General features: G+C 37.0%; 2 protein-coding genes, 1 long non-coding RNA gene and 1 other non-coding gene across 4 annotated transcripts in view; 2 read left to right on the top strand and 2 right to left on the bottom strand.

Moving 5' to 3' along the window:
- Positions 1-10833, bottom strand: part of LOC134668850 (cyclin-dependent kinase 14) — a 164527-nt gene extending 153694 nt beyond the window's left edge. The window contains exon 1 of the mRNA XM_063526320.1: positions 10613-10833. Coding sequence (XP_063382390.1) covers positions 10613-10682 — 70 coding nt within the window. The 5' untranslated portion in view covers positions 10683-10833. The remainder of the gene's footprint in view (positions 1-10612) is intronic.
- The window catches only part of LOC134668852 (uncharacterized), a 223281-nt gene that overhangs the window by 120324 nt on the left and 87471 nt on the right, over positions 1-15486 (top strand). The window lies entirely within an intron of this gene.
- LOC134669162 (U6 spliceosomal RNA) lies at positions 3481-3591 on the bottom strand. The gene has a single exon (XR_010098865.1). It is a non-coding gene; the product is annotated as a U6 spliceosomal RNA (small nuclear RNA).
- LOC134668837 (islet cell autoantigen 1) lies at positions 11134-15090 on the top strand. The gene is made up of 4 exons (XM_063526307.1): positions 11134-11810; positions 12275-12523; positions 13655-13900; positions 14618-15090. The coding sequence occupies exons 1-4, from the start codon at positions 11241-11243 to the stop codon at positions 14834-14836; spliced, it is 1284 nt and encodes a 427-aa protein (XP_063382377.1). The 5' UTR covers positions 11134-11240; the 3' UTR covers positions 14837-15090.

The raw sequence follows: 15486 nt of genomic DNA on the forward strand, positions 1-15486 counted from the left end.
TGACTATTTCGTGCTCTTTCTATTCATAACTAGTTTACGTTCCTAAGTTTCAGAAAGCCCCCTCTCGCTGTCTGCGAAAATCGACGCCACACTCGCGTTCGCGGCTTCACGCCGCGATTCGCGCACGAGTGTGGAGGAGGCTTAATAAGTATAACATAGTATAATAATAGTCGACGCCAAAGATATGTTTACACTTTTGCACCTTATTCCTTTGTAATAAGGCCAAAAGTACGGCTTTAAAATGACAACGTTTTACACAAAAATAAAACGCTAATTACATAACTTACCATATTCGGAACCTAAGAACAATATTGAGAGTGGCAACACTGTCACAGGAGGCTATTCATAAATTACGTCATTTCAAATTTGGGGCAGGGGGCAAAAATCGTCAAAAATAGATGACGTCATTTATGGACAGCCCCTAGGTCGTATTGTCTTTTTCTAGCATATACGTCCCTCTCTCCCCCACACTCCTACCACACAGGCAGGTTGCTTTGTCAGTTATACAAGATAAATTTTCAAGTCATTGTCTCAAAATTATACATATGTGCACCATGCAGGATTAAAACTTTAGGTTCCGAATAGAGATGCACCGGATATTCGGTTATTATCCGGTATCCTATCTCGCCCTTATTTTAATATCCGGCCGGATACCGGATAGTAACTATGCTTGATATCGGAATATAATCGTACTCGATTATTATTTTCAAACAATTTGAACGTTCCATTCACTAGCTCGCGCACTAATTTCGTAGTGATAGACCTATATGAGTTCGTGCAAAAGTTCATTACGAAACAGGGCAAAACTTCCACAATGCTCACCTGAAAAATCGGAATGTAGGTATATTTCCGCCGGCCGAATATTCGGCGCCCGAATACCGAATATTCGGCCTATGGTCAGGCCGTATATCCGGTATCCTGTATGCGGCCAAACAACTATCCGTTGCATCTGTAGTTCCGAATATGGTAAGTTATTTAATTAGCGTTTTATTTTTGTGTAAACGCTGTCATTAAACAGCTGTACCGATATTCGGAACCTAAGAATAATATTGAAGCATGTTTGTTATCGCCTGGTGGTGGGAAGACGCCAAACCAATGTGATTATACATATCCTATGATATACTTATTATGTGTATGTAATATAATTATATTATAAATGTAGTACACCCTTTATTGTAACACCAATGAGGAGAGAGATATTTAGTAAAGTATACAATTTTTGATAGGTACATTTTGTATAATTAACATAGGTATATATGCCATTAAATAAATAAATAAATACTATAGGACAATTTTACACAGATTGACCTAGTCCCACAGTAAGCTCAATAAGGCTTGTGTTGTGGGTACTAGACGACGAAATATATAATATACACATATCTATAAACTAGACGGGCCCGCGGCTCCGCTCGCGTAAATGAAATATAGAGTTTATCTTATGTTTATTTAACTGCCGACATTACTATGTACATAATAATTAATAACACAGTCAGACAGGGTTGGATATATATGCAACCTTGCCAGGGTTTATAACTGTGATATCCCATTTCTTATTTAATTGTAGTCGTTACTTGGATAACTTAATTCGCAAATTTCTCAAAAAATGATGTGATTTGATGAATAAAAGGCAAGATTGTATCTTTTCATCTACGTAGGTATTTGTGACGTTCCACGGCAAAAGGTACTTTATGGCGGCTGCCGATTACGTCGCATAGCGCCGCAATAATATTGGAGCGATGCTATTATTAACGAATAATAGCGTAAGCGCCAACCACCATAAGGTACGTTTACCTGTGGGACGTCACATTTATAACAACTTGTTTCAACATAAAATTATTCTTTATTTTTATAAGCCTAGTTCCAAAACGTTCATTAGATTAATTTCCGCCTTAAGAATAATATGGACGATCACCGCCCATAAATCGATAATCGCCTTTTCATACAAACGTAGTCCCCATTTCCCTTTCTGGATATTAACATTACTTACTACGGCTACGGTGATGCAACGACCCAAAGTGAGTCCTGGCCTCCGACTCCAGATCACGCCATGTTTCTCGGTCTTGCGATAGCTCTCGCCAGTCAGCATGGCGGAGGTTGGGCAGGTCTAGAGCAACTACGTCGTTTCAGCGGTACCTAGGACGTCCATCGGCTGTCTCCCACTTCGTTGTCCCAAGTACGCTCTCGGCACGATCCTCTCCCATTCTCTTTGTGTCCGAGCCACGGAAGCTCAGCCGCTTTGGTCTCTCCAATACCCAAATATATCGCCAAATATATCGGAACACATTTTTATTATTTCTATGGCAACAAAGTTATATTACGATATATTTGGCTACTTTAGCCGTCACTATCTATTTCATACTGACTGTACATTTGCTTTATGAATGTGTAGTCGCCATTAGATATATATCGTAGCCACCAAGGTCGCTCAAAAATATCTGAACATACACTTTGATTACATTATACATAATTTACATGGTTCAGATATTTGTGAATACCTCATCCGCTCCGATATATCTGATGGTGACTTTCAGCAAGAAGAAAAATCTTACCTGGTCGAGTCGTATCTTATTACGCGAGAAAACAATTCCCGAATTGATTATATCTCTAAAGTCATCCCTTGAACTGATGGACTTCATATTAACGTATCAACTTTTTATTTTTGGGCTTTCTCGGCAGCCCGTTCCCCGGACGAATGGCAATGGTTGCCGAAGCCATAAAAGTCATCTGAATAATATAACTCGAAAAGAAATTTAAAACAACGAAATGCAAATTATTAGTAATATGACAGAAGTCATTCGTATGGTGGCTACGAAGGTTGACATTGACAGCACTTTTTATTTTACTTCGAATAAAAAAAGCCGAAATCACTGCATACCAACATAACAAACATAATTTTGTTATTTGAAGATCGAAACGAAACCAACAGAGTTTCCGAAAATGGCCGATAGTCGTAAAATGAAGAATGTTATGAAAATTTCTTTTGCTTATTGTAAGTTAAATACGCATCGAAAGCGATAGTTTTTATGCTCTAGTTATATTCTCATATTTAGATAATAGATTAGAACAGCTTTTTCTTATCATACGTGCGTCTTATTCGTGAAACGTGTCAAAAACTTTTTTAGAAATTTGTAAGGTGCCATCTCTCTTCTTCCCTCGTTTTTTATCCCGTTCTGGTTTTTCGATTTTATATATATGATTTGCATTTGTGACCACCTGACGAAGCCTGCGTTGTGGATATCCTACCTAAAAATTTGATCATATTTTTATAGATGTTAAATAAAGACTTAGATAAAAAATTATATATATGTGAAGTGTAATTAAATCCAAAATAACAACTACATGCAAAAGTTCTTTTCCTTAATCTTTTAAGCTATAGGTAAGTAAGTACCTGCTAAATTATTTATTTAAGTACCTACCTACATTTTTACCAATATTTTATTCAAAATCAAACATCTAGTTGGAAAGAAATAAGTAGGTAGATAAAGAGTGAAATATTTCACGATTTCGTATGTCATTCTTGCGCAGAGCCATGCTAATCTCTCTCTGTTTCTAGTCAAATTTAAGTATATGAATTATGAATTGCCGAAGTACTAACCCACAATGGGATGTAGGTTTGTTCGTTACCTTGTATCTCTTTTTATCAGCACTTTTATTACTAAAAGTTTATTTGTGACGTCCCGCGATAAAGGTACCTTATGGCGGCTGGCGCTTATGCCGCATAGCGTTGCAATAATATTGGAGCGGCGTTAATAATAGCGTAAGCGCCAATCGCCATAAGGTACCTTTATCCGCAGGATGTCACATTCTGCTATATTATACTAACCCTGAACGGGATAAAAAGACAAATTGCTGATAGATACTTAGACAGATGAAACCTCCTCGCCATATCATAGTCTACCTTAATACGTAGGTTCTACGTAACGCGTATTAACTAGCCGTACCATTCGTATTCGAAAACACAAATCACTTGAAAACTGAAGGGTATGCCATTCACCATTTAAGTATTCAAATTTCAAACCTTATTATACACACAGAAAGATTTAAACTAACAAGACTCAGAAGAGACTTCATGTAGTATGTAATGGTAACACGTGCACGCTTTACTAACTCGATGTGTTTTTAAAGATATGTACTTCAGTATTTTCATTGGCATAGCCACGGTGCACGCAGGCAGCCTTTGAAAACACTTTCACGTCATATCATGGCATAAGCCGTTAGAAACTGTTTTTCACCACACCAGTTCGGAAAGGCTTACTTTGCACTTCAAAAACTAAGAGCAAACTTACATTTTAATCACAAGTGAGGCAAAGTAATCAAATGCAAATTTTGAGTTGTTTTGTTATGTTTGCTGGTAGAATTGACTTTTAAATCATGATTTTGGATGATAAATATTTAATAACATTCATTTGTATTTGATTATTACATTTAATATTTGCTTCAGGTTGATGTAGTGAAAGATTTTGTGTTTCAATTGGGGCAAATTTTGTTTAACCCTCGTGCTTTGAAACCCTCGCAACGCTCAAGATTCCATGTTTCGAATATTGATACTCGCAATATTAGCACGAGCGGTTAAACAATAACTTTGCCCCCTTGTAAAATAAATAACTATTTCAATATAGTCAGCTAAACTGAGGTACAAATTCAAAAACTCACCAGTAATTTAGCTTCACGACCTTCTAGATGGAAAAACAGCAAGCCAATGACTTGAAAATTTGCCTTGAATAACTGACAAAGCAACCTGCCTGTGTGGTGGGAGTGTAGGAGCGAGGGACGTATATGCTAGAAAGGAGCAATACGACCTACGACAGTGTTGCCACTCTCAATTTGAGATGCAATGGATAGTTGTTTGGTCGGATACCGGGTATTCGGCCTGACCATCGGCCGGCGGAACAATACCTACATTTCGGTTTTTAGGTGCGCATTGTGCAGGTTTTAACCTGTTCCGTGGTGAACGTTGGCGCGGACTCATTTCTATGTTCGAAATGAGTAGGTACCTACGCGTGCAAGTGAGTGGATGTGGATTTTTAAATTGTTTTGAAATAATAAACGAGTAAGTACAATATGACCGTGACTGTTTCTTAAATCCAATTTGTTTACTCTGAAATCTAGCAAAGTTAATATCCGGTATTCGGCCGGATAGTGGGTCACTAATGTCACTATCCGGTGCATCTCTACTCTCAATATTATTCTGAGGTTCCAAATATCGGTACAGTTGTTTAATTGTTGCTTAATTTGGAGATTGACCCCAATTTCATTTCTGATCAAATCGGTCGATTTGATCATCCCGTCTGGACTCCACTTAACAGCCGTAACACATTAGCGCGCGCGCGTAACACGGTGCGCCAAACCATAGCCTGATGTCATGTAGGTATGTACTTAGTCCAAAATTATGTTATTTATATGCAATATATGCATTGAACGTTAAATCTGAACCAATTCGATTACTATTCTATAGTGAATCAGCATGACTTGAAAAAGCGCGGCAAATTTAAAACATGTATGTAAAAACCATTTAAGGTTTCAATAGCCCTCATAGACCTGACTTTTATCTCGATATCGTAATTTTCTAGCGACAAACCCATTATCTATACAAAACCACAGGGCGGACACGCCATACATCGAAAATCATTTGCGTTTATATGTGTGCACGGCACGTCTGTACACGCGTCATTGTGTGAGTAAGTGGCTTAGGGCTGACTCATGCGGCGCGCGGGGAAGGCGAAGCCGAGGTTTGCCGAGGCCGGCCGAAGGACACGACGAACGGAGCGGCCCGCTGCGTTGCATAATTCGACCGAAATACGTAAAAAAACAAAATAAAGGTTTATGTTTTATTTCGCTCCAATTGTTGAATTGGCTTTGTCAGTTTATAGTCCTGCACGTACTTTGACTTTCAACACGCCATTATTAAATGTACCTTATTGTTGATGCCTATTGATTATTTTATATAACATACATAATTAATTCTTAAATTCTTAAAATTAAATTAAAAATCAAACGCTAATGTCCCGCGACCAACAAGTTCTTTTTTGTGAAAAGAGTGTTAAACTAAAAATAAAACATTTACGAGGAATATCTTTGTAGAAGGTCCAGTTACCTTAGGTACTTTAAATATTAAATGTTGGCTTAACATTCACAAATTCAACGAACGGGTTTTAATTCATATGATATTATTATTTTTACGCAAAAGTATAGCCTTATTTACTGATACATATTTCGTCTCTTTGGAAAACCATATTATTATTCATTTCTACAATAAGTAGGTGCCCGTACATCGCACAATACACCGGCATTTTGAACGTTGCGTCATCGCGTCGCGGCGTCGCTAGCCGAACTGAGCGTATGTCAGGAGTCCGTCAGAACTCAGTCGCGGGGCGAGGTAATCCGAGTCGGGGCGGGGCGGTGCGTGTCCGTTCTGTATGATAATACTATTACTTATTCTGTGACAAAACTGTCGCAAAAATGTTATCGCTTGTATATCGTGGTACAGGATAGGATGGAGCCATAGACTTACTACTTGCTTGCAGGTATCGTAATCAAACAAAGTGCTTGCTAAGTAGCTAAATACGCGCAATGTATTTTTATGTCAAAAATAATGTATTTATTTAATGTTAATTTAGTATGAATTATATAGTAAATATATGTATATTGTTTTATCCACAAATATGAACAATTGTAGTTAATTTACAAAACATAATTTATACGGCCACAAATAAAATATTAAATGCTTCTAAAGTCTGTTTGATTATTTCTACATTGGAAACGAAGTCATTTCAAATTATAAAAACATTAACTGAACACCTTATTGCTACCTGCATTCACCGCTCGCCGCTCAGCTACCCCCTGACGAATACCACGGCCTTACGTTTTATGACAGGACTCTGAGTCAGGGGAGTGGCACACTTGGTCCGCCATTTTAGTCAGTCATTCCATGTTCGGGTGCGCTTGCGTTCAGTCGAGTTTTGGAATATTACTGCAAATTTTTGTTGTTTGTTAATTTGTTGGTTATGGTGTCGACTTTTATTGCCCTAGTCGCCAAAATAAATGATGTTACTTTGTGAAATTTTAACCGACACCACACGGTAAAAATAAGTTTAACAATAATTACTTAGTTAAAAATCGAGTAAAAACGGTATTTCTAATACTTAACTTATATTTTTTGCTATTTAATTAAAGAGTACTAACAAAATCCTAACTCAATTAATTAGTGCAAATATTTTAAGGTTTGCGATTCCTGCTCGGCCTTGCGTCGTAAGGTGCCCGGTACCACTGTATTGCAGCAATAACTAGAAATGCTTACTTTGGGGAACATTAGCAACTGTCGTTTTTGATAATTACATTTTAGTGGTGAGGGGTGGTACTTAAATGACCGCTATTGAAACCTTAAATGGTTTAAACTTATAGGCGCGAAGATTTGAAATCCCTAAGAAAATTTTAATTTCGCGTCTTTTTCTGCTATCAAATTATGTGTGTTTCGGTATAATAGCCCAATATAATTGGCCTATTATTGTATTAAATTTAACGCGCACGCAAAGACGGAAAGCCTGCAATTATATAAAATTTACTTTCTTATTTACAGCACTCTTGCCCAGATTAAAGCTGATAAGTAGTTCGAATCTAGTCTCCCATATTTTTTAATTTCACTGGTACATATGTCTTGACCGAGTAAATAGTAAATATACTAAATACTTTTTTAAATATTCGCGCTCGGGGCGGGGGGAAGTTTCATCGTTCCGCCGCCCGCTCCATGCAACGACCAATCGCGTTAGCTCGCTGGCTCGTGCGCGGCAATTTTAAAGCAACGATAACGTTTTTGATGGTTTTTTGTGTTATGAATCATATTTCAAGCCGATTTTTACAGTATTCGACGATCGAGAACTCATAACGAAAATCCCATATGATATTGATCTATTACCATTTTTAACCAGGAAATTAAAGCACAACCCCATAAAACCCACCATACGGTATTATTTAGTGTACGATTAAATTGCAACGCTTGTACTTATTATAATTTGGAAATAATTAGAGAAAAAATAGCCTATTACCATTTTTGAGGACGGAAATATACTGAATTTAATAATAACCGTAGGTTACTTACTTTAAATGTAGGATACATAATTATTTTTTGTGTGATTCATGCTTAATGTTATAAATCAAATATTTCTCTATGAGTATTAATTTAAAAAATGTTATTAATATTTTTTACTAATTTTCTGTGATTTTTTATATTTTTACATTTTTTTTTAAATACCTAAATGTAATATATTTATTTGGATTATGTGTCGACGTAATCACTAGATTTATTGTCTGTCCCATACACCGAATAGTTCAGCTATTACTAATTATTTCCATTCCGCCATACTAGCCGACCGTACCTTTCTTGGGCTAATTGTCCGACCCGATATCGGGTGTAATGTCGTATACGACCACAAAGAAGTAAAATATTAATATGTATATATTCTTTCTTTAAATGTTTATTGTTCAAAAGATAATCTTAAATATAAAACAAAGACTTAATACCAGCCCATAGGGCACTCTCTATAAGCGGCTGTTTTTCTCCAAGGGTCATCCGATATCCGATCGGACAATGTAAAAACGCTCTTACGGTTCTGTCTTCAGCCGTGCGTAGAACAGTCGGCTACATAGGCTTTTAAAACCTTAAATTTCATCGAACCATCGAATGTGCTCTCTTATTACTGATTTCAAAATAAACCTTTGAAATTCGTCATGGTAAGAAATTGGAACACAGAATTGTACCAATAAACGAAGATCGACGTTCGCCCGGATTCCGATCGATACTCGTAAATAATGTAAATTCATGAATAATAGACACGCGAATCGCGAATCAAGCCAAAGCAACCTTGACCTGGCTGTCTTGGGAGTCCTTTAGCTTCATAAATTGCTAATAACGATCAATATATGTAATACGCCGCACCGCCGCAGTACTCCAGGAATGATAAGACAAACGTACGCATACCTACACGCATTATAGAAGACTAAAGAATTACAAGCAATGACATGCCAGAATACCAAATTAGGTATGTTTTTCATATTCTCGCCTGATACTACTGTAGTAGTAGTCTTCTCACTTGTGTAGCCTATGGATGCTTGCAACTCCAGACGTCTCACATGTGACGTGTGACGTGTCGCGTCGACCCTTTTAGGTGCACAATTGCACATCCATTTTTTGCAGAAACCCGCACTCATTGAGCGGTAGCAGGTACATTTCACAATTTTGACTGGTCATGTAATGAATGAAAAAATGAAAATGAAATTAATTTGTTTACCTATTAGAAAACACCATTCCCCTAATGGGAGTGCAACTGGACGGTCAACGCAGTCTTAATATGTGCATAAAAGCGGTTTTATGACATTTTTAAATTTTTTCAATGATTTTAACAAGTCCACAAGAGTTTCAGCTTCGGTTTCAGCCGAAACTAGAGTCAAAGCCGTACCTTCAGTTTCGGCCAGAAAATATGTTTCGGTTGGACACTAATATAAATCTGTTTTTTTTCATCATTCAAATATATGATGAGTCTAGAGGAAAACTAAACTAATAATATCATGCTTTCTCTCATGCCAGCGATGGATTGAATTGACCTGTTGTCCCATCCTAGCCCAGAGTGTATCAGGGACTTCATCATCATCATCATCATCATCTCAGCCATAAGACGTCCACTGCTGAACATTATTTATTTATTTATTTTTATTTAAGCCTTTATTTTTCCTTAAATAGTATTTCATTATGATGTTGTTGTTTATTTTACTATATTAAGGACCCCTTTCGGGTATAGGCCTCCTCCAAATCTTTCCACCTTTTTCGGTCTTTTGCCGCACTGCTGAACATAGGCCTCCTTAATTAATCTTAATCGGGGACTTCACTTACACATTAAATTATATATTTCTGTATATATGTATGCTAGTTCCCTCAGAATATTTTCCATACTTTACATAAAGCTAGTGGGAAAAATCAAATGAAATTTTGTACATTCATTCCATGAAAATTTTAGTAACGAGAAACCGGTGGTTTAAGTTAAATCCAAAACGGAAGACAAACTTATATTATAACCAGTTTTTAGAAGGATTAAAAATGTAGTAAAATTTTCCTGAAAACCTGAAACCTGAAATTGGCAAAGCCGAATATGTTATTTTAAATATCCCCGTCTGTACTTGCACTGTAATTTTAACAGTTTCAGCACCCAATACAAAGAAGCGGTAAATGTAAATTAATCTCTCAAACGAAATGTCTAAACATAATCTAGGACACGACTAAAAATGCTTTCTAGACTAAGCTAACAATCAGTGGGTAGATGAATACCATGAATGAAAGCTATTTCCAACATGTAAATAACGGTTTCTGATTACATATATGGAAATTTTAATGAGTGTTAATATAATATTGTGTTGATTTTATGGTTATAACATAATAAAAGTTAATACCACAGAAAGTTTGAATTACACACTTAAAAGACAACAAAGGTGTTTGAGAAAGAGCCACAAATAGCCTGCTTCATACACCATAATGAGAACATTTAGAAAAAACAATCATTGCCGATAATAACCGTTGTTTTGCCCGTTACAAAATAGTAAATAGGTATGACAGGAACAAACTTACCTTCTTTGACATTCTTCGAAGATTGGGAAGATGACACTCCGGGTATCGTTTTATCAGTAGCACATTGCATTGTAATGTAGTCCGCTAACTTGTGCTTAATATTAACTCTCACCTAACAAATACAAGCATGTTTTTAACTTATAGTCGATTTTTTATAATATCACTATACACTCGCACGTCACGCGAAACGCGGCGGCCATTGCACATTCCGGTTGTAAATATCGCACCACAGATTATGAAATTAATAAAATATTAAATGGAATTTTGTACACTTGACAGATTGTTATGTTGGTAGTGTATATTTGTTCCATATTCTCTGGGAGCTGTTTTATAAGCGCCTTTAACTTAAGCAAAAGTCTCTTTCTAATGTTATTTGGTCAGAAAGAGACTTTCGATCTTACTTCAGGTTAAAGGCGCTAACTAAACGCCCTCTGCTGAGTGAGTTCGTACACAAAATTTTTCTTCGATATCTAATCTGTTTCAGGTGTTTGACATTTGACAGATAAAGCAAAAAGCTTTGGCATTTTCAGCGATAATTTTCTTTCAGATACAGTACTCGGCTCAAACAATTGTTAATGTATTCAAATTTTGCTGCCACGCATTGATGTTTTAATTCAGCTGTTTCAAAATGATGCAGCACCAGTATTGGGTAACTAAGAAGACTGTGTTGAAAAAACTAGGAACCAAAGAAGACGAGTGTATAGTTTCGTCCGATGCCGAGTTAGACGCGAAACTGGAGTTGTTTCGATCAATATCAGATAGTTGTTTGCAATTACAAAGGGTTTTAGACCAATATCAGGAGCGTTTGTGCGTGTTAGCGCAAGAGGAGAACGCATTAGGGAAGTTTTTGCGGGATTCGGGTAAGAGTAATGATGCAGCTGGTAAACACATGGTGTCGGCTGGCAAGGCGATATCGTACTCGGGTCAGCAGCGTCTGTCTGTGAGAGCGCCTTTGTTAAGGTTGTACCATGAAGTGGAAACGTTCAGAGGGCGCGCAGTGAGCGATATGAGGGCGACGGTATCTGCTATGGAGAAGGCCCGCATCGAATACAGAGCTGCATTGAGTTGGATGAAATCTACAAGTGCGCAGCTGGACCCGGACACGGGCCGCGGGCTAGACAACTTCAGGAAGGCCCAGAGACAAGTGCGAGAAAGTAAAAAGGTTTTTGATAAGCTAACACTTGATGTGCTGCAAAAGGTAATCATGTTGACAGTTTTGATTCTTATCTAGCTTATAAATTTAACCCCATTGTACTGTAGTTATTAATTGTTGCATTTATTTTCTGGCTCTTTTTTTAGTTCTAAAACTTATTATTATGTTTATTTTATTTATTATATTTAGCAACTAAGGATGCAGGGCTTGCTTTAACCCTAATATAATCTACTGGTAATGGACTGGTAGAGAATGCCTTAAGACATTAAGTCCTCCATTTGTACCTTCATGTATTGTGCAATAAAGAAATAATACATAGTGCCTTATTAACTAATTTATTTTAACATATTAGGAAGTTCCCTTTGCTTATAGTAAACTAGCATGTTGAAGTTACACATAAATTTTTTCTAGTTCAGTGGAAACCTAAAAAAAAAATTGTTATCTTTACCTGTGAAGCGTCACATATATTTAAATGACATTATCATAAAATCTAATCATTTCAATTTCAGATTGATCTTCTAGCTGCAGCGCGATGCAACATGTTCTCCCATGTCCTAACAAACTACCAAAGCTCCTTTTTAACATTTGGCACAAAAGTGTCCCAAACTCTCTTGGCCACAGCTGACACGATGAACGCTAAGCCTATGTACGAGTTCTGTATACTTAAGGAGTTGTCCCAGAACTTGGGGGAGGGAGATGGAGAACAGAAACAAGAGGAGATAGTACCGCAGGATAAGGATCAAATGTTATTTTTCCAGGTGAGGAATACTTCAAGTAAAAAAAAAAACAAATTTTCGCTATTTGTTTATTTCCTTCCCATTTTAATAAAGGAAATACATTTATTTAACGCCACAACTTATACATAAAGATAAGTTGACATGATTACATAAAAGAAACATAGGACGTTAAAATAGGACTCAGCATAATGCCTCGGCAATCTGAGGCCCTGGTTTTGTTATGATTAATATGGGCAGATGGCTAGAATATTATCTATCTATCTATATAGCCTTTTGTTTCCGATCCTTGGGTTTAAAAGCTTTTTTTTTTTAAATGTTATCATGTTTTCTACAAAATGTCCCGCAGTTCGGTGTGCCTCTTGGCATAGGCCTCCTCCAACCTTCTCCACTGTACTCTGTCTTCTGCAACTCTGGACCAGTAGGGCCCCAAGGTTAAGCGGATTTCATCTACCCATCTTGTTTTTGGATGTTTTTGTTTTCTTCTTCCATCTCTTGGGTACCATAGGGCAACTTGTTTGCTCCATTTGTCTAATTTGCATCTCAGCATGTGTCCTGTCCACCCCCACTTTAGATGGTCTATCTGACTTAGTGTGTCCATAACCTTGGTTTTACTTCTTATCGCTGAGTTTGAGATTTTGTCCTTTAGCTTGACTCCTAGGATACTTCTCTCAATTGCCCTTTGACATTTTGCCAATTTTTCTCTATCCTTGGCTGTAAGTGACCATGTCTCACATCCATAGGTTATGCATGGTAGAATACAGGTGTTGAAAGTCTTTCTCTTAATGTGCATACTCATATCTTTGTTTTTCATTATTTCTTTTAAAGACCAGTACTTTTTCCATCCACAAGCTATTCTTTTGTTAACTTCCTTGGCCATTGAGTCTTTAGGGGAAATAATTTGTCCCAAGTAGACATATTCACTCACATATTCATAGGTGTTTCCATTTGCTTCTAGAATGCGGCTAGAATATTAATACATTTAAAAAAAATTAATGGGGTATGTTTCTCACGTTATTCTGGCTTTTTGCCACGGCTCATGGGAGTCTGGGGTCTGCTGGGTATATGCAATTCATAAGATATAATATTTGTAGCAGACATAACGTTAAATTAAAAATTAAATGGATTTTACTAAGAATTTTTTTTTAAATACAGGACGAATACAAAGATAACAATGACAACAACCGAAAGCCAAAACCAACAGAGGCCAACAAGAGTGACCAAAGAGACGAGGCCAAACCTAACCCAGACAAAGTCGAGGCTCCACCAGATTCCGCAAATCTTATAGATGTTGTGGAGTCAACCGAAGAAAGTATCAGTGCTGATCTGGCCGGGTTGAGGATGGATTGTGGTGACGTGGCCGGCAACTTTGGGATGTTCATGCCTTCCCAGCTGTTACAGGTATTTATATTTATTTCACAAAAAAAAAATCTTAACCTACATGATGAGGAAATAATTCCATATGGCATTATCTACCAGTAAACCTCGGATTGTTATGCAGTTGATAAAAATTCAAATAAATAGGCAAGATTATCTTATCACTTCTGATTTTGATTATATGAAAGTTTGACTTAGGTGTTTATTACTTCCTTATCCATTTGTGGCTGATGGAAAGCCACATTTAGTATGGCAAGGGCCCCAATATAGGAGATCCACTATACAGGTGGCAGGATAAAATAGTTGCCTCTGCAGGCAAAGAATGACAAAGCCTAGTCTAGAATAGGCTGCCTATCACTTGACAGTTAGATGGAAACAGCTGGAGGAGGGTTTTACACAGAAGGGATCTATGGTCTACTCTACAGATGAAAAATAAACAAAATTAATTGCTAAGTGAACTATGATTTAGTTTAGACGTAAAGTGTCATTGTATGGAACTTGCTAACTATGTAAACAAACCGCCATATTGAAATTGTCTCTGAATGAAAAATTTACTAGTGACTTGTTTACATAGTTAGCAAGTTCCATAGAATGAGACTTTACCAGCATCAGGTGCCTGTCTAAAACGAAATAATAAAAATAACCTCACATTTTTTTTACTTAACATTTCTAAACAATACTCTGAAGAATAATTAAAGCTTAAATAAAATAAATAATAAATAAATTCCTTAATCATTCCAGGATATGAACACACCCAGTTTAATTGAGGAAACCCTCATACCAGTGAATCCTGAAAAGAGCCAGCTCCCCGAATCAACTGAGCCGAATGCCTCCAAACCAAAGATTAATCAGAAGAAGGAAGACAAGGCCGCTTGGTTCAAGCTTTTTGCAGAGCTGGACCCTCTTGCGAACCCAGACAGCCTTTTGGGCTCTAATAATAACCAGAGTCATGCAGCTTAGGCATACAGTCCAAAGGTAGGTGACAAAGATTTTACTGCATTTGATTCTGCACCTTGCTGCTGTATAAGTAAAGTCTGTTTTTGAAAAATTCTTGTACCATCGCCCAAATTGTTAACTGTACATCGGTGGACCTTATGCCTATTGTAATAAGGTCCACCGAAGTACAGTTAACAGTGTTGCTGTTTCTAGTGTTTCTACCTACTTGTTTTGATAAAATGCCTAGCCATTGAGGTAGACTTATTCACTTTGAACACTCAACTGAAAGATTATGATACTATGGAAGTAAGTAAGCTAACTGTACATCGGTGGACCTTATTGCAAGAGGCATAAGGTCCACCGATGTACAGTTAGCAGTGTTGCTGTTTCTAGTGTTTCTACCTACTTGTTTTGATAAAATGCCTAGCCATGGAGGTAGTCTTATTCACTTTGAACACTCAACTGAAAGATTAAGATACCTACTATGGAAGTAATGGTATAAAAGAAAATTGTGAGGAGACTCCTAGTTTTATGGTGGTTCAAGATTTTCTTCAGTGAATGTTCCTGTAATATAAGACATGATGGCGGTGTAAAAACCAATAAAATACAATTATGGGTATCCAACCTGACAAGCAACATGCCTTGTCAGTAGAAAAAAAGCGCGAATTTAAAAA

This window comes from Cydia fagiglandana, chromosome 11 (assembly GCF_963556715.1).
Source record: "Cydia fagiglandana chromosome 11, ilCydFagi1.1, whole genome shotgun sequence".
Classification (NCBI taxonomy): Eukaryota; Metazoa; Arthropoda; class Insecta; order Lepidoptera; family Tortricidae; genus Cydia; species Cydia fagiglandana.

Bases quoted from the DNA above. Each gene is read 5' to 3' on its own strand.
- LOC134668837 (XM_063526307.1), top strand. From the start codon at position 11,241: ATGATGCAGCACCAGTATTGGGTAACTAAGAAGACTGTGTTGAAAAAA. The intron at 11,811-12,274 runs GTAATCATGTTG...TTTCAATTTCAG, and splicing joins CACTTGATGTGCTGCAAAAG to ATTGATCTTCTAGCTGCAGC. The intron at 13,901-14,617 runs GTATTTATATTT...TAATCATTCCAG, and splicing joins TGCCTTCCCAGCTGTTACAG to GATATGAACACACCCAGTTT.